General features: G+C 48.8%; 1 protein-coding gene and 1 long non-coding RNA gene across 5 annotated transcripts in view; one reads left to right on the top strand and one right to left on the bottom strand.

Moving 5' to 3' along the window:
- Positions 1-252: 252 nt before the first annotated feature.
- Positions 253-1,375, top strand: LOC116364193 (uncharacterized). The gene is made up of 3 exons (XR_004207933.1): positions 253-362; positions 995-1,060; positions 1,344-1,375. It is a non-coding gene; the product is annotated as an uncharacterized LOC116364193 (long non-coding RNA).
- Positions 1,376-2,740: 1,365 nt separating this feature from the next.
- Positions 2,741-8,976, bottom strand: part of LOC109876968 (trafficking kinesin-binding protein 2) — a 75,327-nt gene continuing 69,091 nt past the window's right edge. For all 4 annotated transcript variants that reach the window (XM_031817416.1, XM_031817415.1, XM_031817417.1 and 1 more), the window contains 3 exons: positions 7,167-7,538; positions 6,674-6,773; positions 2,741-6,545 (listed from right to left, as the gene is read on the bottom strand). In XM_031817416.1, coding sequence (XP_031673276.1) covers positions 5,720-6,545; positions 6,674-6,773; positions 7,167-7,538 — 1,298 coding nt within the window. In that variant the 3' untranslated portion in view covers positions 2,741-5,719. The remainder of the gene's footprint in view (positions 6,546-6,673; positions 6,774-7,166; positions 7,539-8,976) is intronic.

The following is an 8,976-nucleotide window of genomic DNA, read 5'->3' as shown; positions in this document are numbered from 1 at the left end:
CGGGAAAATGGAACTTGCCTCAGTGGCGCTGCCCCTGCTGCCACAGACTCTATAATGGCACAGATACAAAGATGAGTCCTATATATCTCTATGGTCCCGACCCTCAACGCTTTAACCCCATCAGAGGTCATAAACCCTGGTCTTCCTAGCCTTTCTCCAGTGTAGACACTGTATAATGTACCTCAGAATGTACCTTGCTGGTTGCCACAGCACATTGTTTGAAAATCATGGCTATAAACATACTGCTTTGACAGGGGGGATGGGTGCACTGACTGAATCCCAACCGGAAGTGAATACCAGCCTTTTCCTGGATCCGCCGACCCCTGACCCCATCATGAATCAGATGCCAGCTTTCCCTGCATGTGAGTCATCATTCATTCCTGTTCTTCCTCTCTACATCTGAGGAAAGCATAGTGCCCTATATTTTACGGTTACCCTTGTTGTGATCAGTGGTGTAAAGTACTTCAGTAAAAATACTTTCAAGTACTACTTAAGTAGTTTCTTGGAGCATTCTGTACTTTACTATTTATATTTTTGACCAACTTTTACTTTACTACTTTCCTAAAATAAATATTGTACTTTTTACTCTATATATTTTAACTGTCATCCAAAAGTACTCATTACATTTTGAATGCTTAGCAGGACAGGAAAATGGCCCAATTCACACACTTATAAAGAGAACACGTGGTCATCCCTACTGCCTCTGATCTGACGGACTCACTAAACACAAATGTGTCTTATGTAAATGATGTCTCAGTGTTGGAATGTGCCCCTGCTATATGTACATTTTAAAAAGTAGAAACTGGTTGCAGTCTACTTTGCTTAATATAAGGAATTTGAAATTATTTACACTTTTACTTTTGATAGAACCAAATATTTTTAGACTTTTACTGAAGTAGTATTTTACTGGGTAACTTTTACTTGAAGTTGGGTACTTTTTCCACCACTGGTTGTGATCCTCTCCCCTCATACTGCCGGTCTTCGTCTCCTGTAGTGAGGGAGATAGACATCTCCAGCATCCAGGCCCCAGAGCCCAGGAGCAGAGAGGAGTTCCTGCAGTGTGAGTATAGAACAGCTAAACATCTACACAGACACAGCCTGTTCCAGTAGCTCCCTACCGTGTGGCCTTGGCCCTCACCCTTCCATGTTCGCAGATATGAAGGGAAAGGTATGAGCATTGTAGCATCCACCATATTGATTACAACTTTCAGATCTGAAAACTTCAGAAGGTTAGGGCCAAGGGGAAGGAGTACTCACAACAGCTGACAACCAAATCTGCAAAGTCCTTATCCCCAACAACTTAACTATTCATCCATCCATCCCTCCACTCTTCCCTACCCCAGATGCCTGTACCCTGACCCTAGACACGAGGAAGCCACCGGCGTCTGACCCTGTCGGAGAGAGCAACACCAAGGCCACCCTACAGGGGGCAGGGCAGCCCTACCCAGACTGCCCCAACGCTTCGACGGCTGGACCCAGGTGCTGTGCCCAGGCCCCCCTTTCCGCCCAGCGATGTTACTGGGAGTGGATTGGAGGGGGAAGGGGTCATCAATGGGCGTGGCTTATGGAGCCCTGAGCAGGAAGGGGGCGGACGCCAGGGCGGGGCTTGGCTACAACGCCCAATCATGGAGCCTGGAGCTGTCGGATACGTGTTGCACGGCAATGCATGACAATGAGAAGAGGGACATCCCGGTGACGTACTCGCCGCGTCTGGGGTTGTTCCTGGACCTCAACGCGGGCACCCTGGCGTTCTATAGCGTGGCGGAGAGCATGGCGCACCTGCACACGTTCCGTGCCAACTTTACACAGCCACTGTATGCGGCCTTCGGGGTGGGAAGTGGGGTTGGTGTTGGACTGGACTTCGCTCTGGGTCAGTTCAGCCAGACATCCGACAGCATCAAGATCTGCCCCATGTGATGAGACCTACGACCTCTGTATAGATCTGCCCCATGTGATGAGACCTACGACCTCTGTATAGATCTGCCCCATGTGAGGAGACCTACGACCTCTGTATAGATCTGCCCCATGTGAGGAGACCTACGACCTCTGTATAGATCTGCCCCATGTGATGAGACCTACGACCTCTGTATAGATCTGCCCCATGTGAGGAGACCTACGACCTCTGTATAGATCTGCCCCATGTGATGAGACCTACGACCTCTGTATAGATCTGCCCCATGTGATGAGACCTACGACCTCTGTATAGGTCCCCTGAATGGGGTGGCAGGGTAGCCTAGTTGGACTAGTAACCGGAAGGTTGCAAGTTCAAATCCCCGAGCTGACAAGGTACAAATCTGTTGTTCTGCCCCTGAACAGGCAGTTAACCCACTGTTCCTAGGCCGTCATTGAAAATAAGAATTTGTTCTTAACTGACTTGCCTAGTTAAATAAAGGTAAAATAAAAATAAATAAATAGATCTGCCCAATGTGAGGAGACCTATGACCTCTGTATAGATCTGCCCCATGTGACGTGACCTATGACCTCTGTATAGACCTGCCCCATGTGATGTGACCTACGACCTCTGATCCCCATCTGCTATCACCGCTTTATATGACATAATTTAACGAGAATTAGTTTGTTTCCTAAACATTTACAAAACAGCCCAAGTGTTGCACTTCTGACAAACAAATGACATACAAGCACTAATAGAAGACTGAACTGACAAATGGTGTCACACACACACACACACACACACACACACACACACACGTTATAAGACAATAAATATAAGACAACCAAATCATTTCTCATTTCCTTTATTAAAACAAAAGCACCAAAAAGGTCATCTTGGGTATTTTCTGAAGCATGGAGGAGAGGCGCCAGGTCGAAAGCCAAAATATGAACACTTCCAACTACACAGAGCCCATAACAACCTGCACCATCACCCATCAGCTACATTCAATAGAGCCAACGGTGTGAATCATAGAACTAGATTCAATAGAACGAACAGCCTCTCCTCCTATACCTCCCCCAGAGCAGAAACCCTAGTATAAAACTGATGCTCTTTCCTCATGGTTACATAGGTATTACAACACACACAAGCCAACACAAAGCATTTCACTTTATTTAAAAATGAGTTTTGGTTTGCACTGATATACAGTTTTAAAAACATGACAGCTTGGATTCCCTTTTCAATGGTTCATCACACAATGGAGGCACAACAAAACATCTCAAATAAATGTCTACATGAAATCCTAAATAACTTATTACCTTTGATAATGAAACAGTATTTGATGCTATAACCTAGTCTAAATATCAATATTTGTCACTAATAATATTTCCTAACTAGTGATCTCTGTAAATCAGGTTAAAAAGTGCAGTACATGAGTGGGACAGGTCAGACGGACGGTAAGGAAAGAGGCGTAGCAGGGACGTCTGAGAGTCACACCAGGGGTCAAAGGGCACCGGGTCAAAGGGTCACACACTAGCTAGCTTGAAATACAGAACCTGTCTTGCTAGCATTCCAGGTCATGTACTCTGTGTCATGTGAACACAGACTGGTACCCAGGCTCTAGTCTAGCCCCTCCCCACTACACACTCCAGTAGACCTGAATGGAATAACAATATGGGATTTGTTGACCTTGACCTCTGATAGGTTGGCTGGAATTTCCCCAGAATGCTTAGCTCTGCCGCTACACCCATCAAGTCCTTTCAGATTTAAAATAAACAGCATTACAGTGGAAGGTACTAGAGACCGTTAGTCTCATAGCTGTTCAATATCACACAACACCATGTTGCCCTCTACTGGCCGCTGAGTGAATAGAGTACCTTTAAAGACCATAACCACAGTAATAGTGAACCATACATGAGATGAGACTCAGAGCTAACCTGGATCAAAACATAGTACAACCACTACTACCTAGGATGCTGATGGTTCCCCGTTTGGGACCAAACCTCTTGTACCAGGAGCATGTTGAGGAGGTAAACGTTGTGGAACGTTAGAACTGTCTTGAATAGAGCTGACGTGATTCCTTATGTCAGAGGCATAGTTGTTCTGCATATATTTCTACTGGAACATTCCACAATGGTGTGCCCTAAAGAACGCAGACCTGAGCACGCCGTGGGCCTGAGATAAGGGCCTGTTCCTCAGCGGGGCTATTTGGACCTGTGCTGTTAAAAAGCCTCTCCAGCAACTACCATGTTCTCCGTTTCCAGTCAATAACCTTGCAACCTTCCATCCCAAATCGACCTCTAAGCCCTATGCACTTGTGGGGAGTCTGTCAGGATTTGACAGGTGTAAGCAATTTGGTAATACATCTACCGTGCCCTCTGATAGGCTAGGTGGAAGTGTCACCATATTGGTTATACCAATCAAATCCTCTCAGATCTCCACAAGCTGAGGAAAAGTCCATCCCAGCTGCATCCTAGCCTGGTTCCAGATCAGTTTGTGCTGTAACATGACAATGACAATAGGGGTATGGCAAGACCGCACAAACAGATCTGGGACCAGGCTAACGGCATCCAAAACAAAACCTACCAATCCCACTAAGTGTCTAATAAAATATACACATGGCTTTAAACCAGAAACACCCCAACAGTACAAACAGGCTTCTCCTTTAAAGCTTTACAACCTCTTCCTTATGGGAGACCTGAGGAGGAGCAGACTCGGACCTGTCAGTCAGACCATTACAGCGAATCACGCTGCACGGCTGGGTCCTACCCACCCCCAGAGGGCCAGGTGCATGCTGGGACCTGTAGGCAAAGAAGTGTGTCGTTTTCAGGACATACCATGCATTTCAGAGACTGGTTGTAGCCTATTACAATGCACAGAGAGAGTTGCCCCTGACAACAGCAAAGCAAAAGGATCATTGTATTAGTAGTAACACTGGGAAGGCTAGATTGTAGTTCCCTAGCAACGGGCTGGCAGTAGTAAGGTGCATGGGCACCAGCCTAGTTCCTAAGAGAAGCTAAGGGGCGTAGCGAGTCTAGCTAGCGTATATACACATGAAAAACTACTCTACTGCTTTTAAAAATGAACTTTAGAAAGCTATTCGAACTACAGAACAACAAGCCCCTAGACATTGAGGCTCTGGAGGCTCAAGCCCTCTCTTTACAGTGCTCTTCTCTCATCCCCCCTCATCTCTTTTTCTTTACACTGCTCTTATCTCATCCCCCCTCATGTCCTCCTCGTCTCCCTCTCTCTCATCTCTTTCTCTTGTTTGTTCTTCCTCTCCTTGACACCAAAGTCACATTCTGCCACTTCCTCTTTTTACCTCTTCTTTCCCGTCCCTCTAAACATTCTCAAGCCCTCATCAACTTACTTATCCCCTCGGTCATCTTCCCATCTATTTGAGCATCCAGAGCCTCGCAGATGAATAACTACTGTAGCAGGGGCAGAGCAGAAGAAAGCAGGGAGAACGTCTACCTACAGCGCTCCTAGAGGGCTGGAGGGGGAAGGCAGGCAAGGCTAGGAACAGCTAATAAAGCCCCTTGCAGGCAATCTAAGGCTTTTAAAATGGCATATACACCGTGGCATTAATGCACATTTTCATTTTTAACAATATTGTGCTTTTAAAAATAATGTATAAAATAGGAGAGGGACTTTTCCCCCCACTTGTTGCCCTTTTCTTCGCCGAATATCAGTCTAAAAGAGATGTGGAGAAGGAGCAAGGCAGGGAGGGGTGGAGGGAGGAAAGAGGAGAGAGGATGTGGGCCCAAATGCTTCTGTTCGGTGCTGGCTCCCCTCCAAACCCTGCCTCCCTGTAGTGTCATAACTTCTTCATGGTTTGAGTGAAGGGGGTGGGGCATGGGAGGTGGAGGCGGGCCTAGAGCGGACAGAGCGCTGCCCCTTCAGGTTGCCCCAGAGTGGCGGGGCGATGGCTAGGGAGGTGGGTGGTTGAGGTGGGGCCTGGCCCAGATGGTGGGAGGGGCTTCCCCGCGTCGCTCCAATCATAGCGGGGAGGCTCTGGTTCCGCCGCAGGCCGTCCAATAGACTGCCTACGCCTGTGGCTAGGAAGGTGGCCGAGTCCTGACGCACCAGGCACTCTGACAACGGCTCCACCCCCTGGGGAACCTTGACCAATCCCAGCCGGCGTAGCCTCTCGACTAAGTTTACATTGATGGGGTCGGGTTTGGCTTTGGATTTGATTCTGGGGCCGTGGCTGAAGCTATGTGAGGCGGGGTCGGGGCTGGGGAGGTTGGGGCGATGGGTGCGGCCAAACTTCAGCCCATACACGTCCTGGAGGAAGAGCTCGGCCGGACGCGATGCCAGGAAGTTGTCACAGGTGGCTGGCGCCGAGGCGCGGGACTCAAAGGGCACAGGCGAGGAGGTTGGCGAGTGGGACGGGGAGTTGGGGGGCGTTCTGGGGAGGAGACGCTGGGGGAGTGGGGCTTTAAGGTGAGAGGGAGGGGGGGCATCGGCGGTGGAGAGGGAAGCAGAGATGCCCCTCTCCAGGACCAGCTTGGCCAGGCCACAGGGGGCGGGGGGACGGCGAGGGGGGAAGGAGTCCACCCCCAAACTCAGCCTGCAGGGGGTCACCGGGGTGCTGGGGCCTGTCCTCATGGAGCTGGGAGTGTACTCTGAGACAGAAGACTGACAGTGGGAACTGAGAGAGAGAGACAAGACAATGTTACCCCACACAGCCATGTCATAAACACTACAGCACAAACACACAACACCAATCACCTTCATAGTTGTGTGTGTGTGTGTGTGTGTGTGTGTGTGTGTGTGTACCTGGAGGTGACCTGGGTGATGTCAGAGGGGTGCAGGATGCGGCAGGTTGTAAAGGTGTAGGTGGAAGACGTTGAACTCTGACATTTCCCCGGGTTATAAACTGAAGAGACAAAACACACCATTCAAACTTCCACCACAGACCAACGGCTTCCAATAACGACCCTTTTCAGTTTCTTATCTTGGGAAAGAAATATTGACACACTTGTACACAAATGATTGTTTAAATGATGTAATCCGTAGTAAGGGGAAACCACTGGCCGCTCCACCACGTTGTATGGTTATTGTTGCTGGGCTGAGGAGCGTCGGGCAGCATGGTGAAACTAATTGTGCTCCTCAACGGCGAGGACGATTATGTCAGAGGGGAAAAACAGTCTCCGTTGATTAAAATAACTTATTTGGTGTTTTAATATCGCAAACGGACACGGCTGTTTCACCATTAAGGATTCCAGCTATAACGTTAAACTTTGAATGTTAAATGTTTTTTTAATCTTACCTGACGAGGATGTTGTAGTAGTAAGACTGGTGACAGTCAGGCTCTGGGATTGGACAGGAGCCATGGACGTTACACTCACGGGCAGAGCCAAGAGGGCCGGGACACTGATGATGTCACAGGGGGCATTAGAGGTCATAGGGAGGTCACAGGTGATCGGGATTAGAGGGAGCTGTGGAGAGCCTGGTACTGGTACGAAAACGGGAGAAACGGGAGACACCGGTGGCCCGTTCAACGGCAAACGCTCCCTAATCCTTTCCCTGTTCTCCTCCGGTGTTGATGAGTACTGCACCTTGAAGGAGATCCCTTCTTCCTCCTCCTCTTCCTCCTCTCCCTTCTTCTCCCAGGCGTCTGTCCCTTCCTTCCCTCGGTTTCCTGAAAAGTCCCAAACCTTTGTTAGTGAGACTGCTAAATTATTTTAAATCAATCGTTTACAAAAAACTATTTTCATAATAATATTAATAAGACATAGTACTTATGTAGCACCTTTTCAATACCCAGTCAGTCATTTTACAATAGGAGAGATCTATCTATATATATATTTGTATATATACACTGCTCAAAAAAATAAAGGGAACACTTAAACAACACAATGTAACTCCAAGTCAATCACACTTCTGTGAAATCAAACTGTCCACTTAGGAAGCAACACTGATTGACAATACATTTCACATGCTGTTGTGCAAATGGAATAGACAACAGGTGGAAATTATAGGCAATTAGCAAGACACCCCCAATAAAGGAGTGGTTCTGCAGGTGGTGACCACAGACCACTTCTCAGTTCCCATGCTTCCTGGCTGATGTTTTGGTCACTTTTGAATGCTGGCGGTGCTTTTACTCTAGTGGTAGCATGAGACGGAGTCTACAACCCACACAAGTGGCTCAGGTAGTGCAGCTCATCCAGGATGGCACATCAATGCGAGCTGTGGCAAGAAGGTTTGCTGTGTCTGTCAGCGTAGTGTCTAGAGCATGGAGGAGCTACCAGGAGACAGGCCAGTACATCAGGAGATGTGGAGGAGGCCGTAGGAGGGCAACAACCCAGCAGCAGGACCGCTACCTCCGCCTTTGTGCAAGGAGGAGCAGGAGGAACACTGCCAGAGCCCTGCAAAAAGACCTCCAGAAGGCCACAAATGTGCATGTGTGAGCTCAAACGGTCAGAAACAGACTCCATGAGGGTGGTATGAGGGCCCGACGTCCACAGGTGGGGTTTGTGCTTACAGCCCAACACCGTGCAGGATGTTTGGCATTTGCCAGAGAACACCAAGATTGGCAAATTCGCCACTGGCGCCCTGTGCTCTTCACAGTTGAAAGCAGGTTCACACTGAGCACATGTGACAGACGTGACAGAGTCTGGAGACGCCGTGGAGAACGTTCTGCTGCCTGCAACATCCTCCAGCATGACCGGTTTTGCGGTGGGTCAGTCATGGTGTGGGGTGGCATTTCTTTGGGGGGCCGCACAGCCCTCCATGTGCTCGCCAGAGGTAGCCTGACTGCCATTAGATACCGAGATGAGATCCTCAGACCCCTTGTGAGACCATATGCTGGTGCGGTTGGCCCTGGGTTCCTCCTAATGCAAGACAATGCTAGACCTCATGTGGCTGGAGTGTGTCAGCAATTCCTGCAAGAGGAAGGCATTGATGCTATCGACTGGCCTGCCCGTTCCCCAGAACTGAATCCAATTGAGCACATCTGGGACATCATGTCTCGCTCCATCCACCACGTTGCACCACAAACTGTCCAGGAGTTGTAGGGAGGTCATACAGGCACGTGGAGGCCACACACACTACTGGGCCTCATTTTGACTTGTTTTAAG

The sequence above is a fragment of the Oncorhynchus kisutch genome, unplaced genomic scaffold, assembly GCF_002021735.2.
Source record: "Oncorhynchus kisutch isolate 150728-3 unplaced genomic scaffold, Okis_V2 scaffold1020, whole genome shotgun sequence".
Classification (NCBI taxonomy): domain Eukaryota; kingdom Metazoa; phylum Chordata; class Actinopteri; order Salmoniformes; family Salmonidae; genus Oncorhynchus; species Oncorhynchus kisutch.
This window is presented reverse-complemented; position numbering and strand designations above follow the sequence as displayed.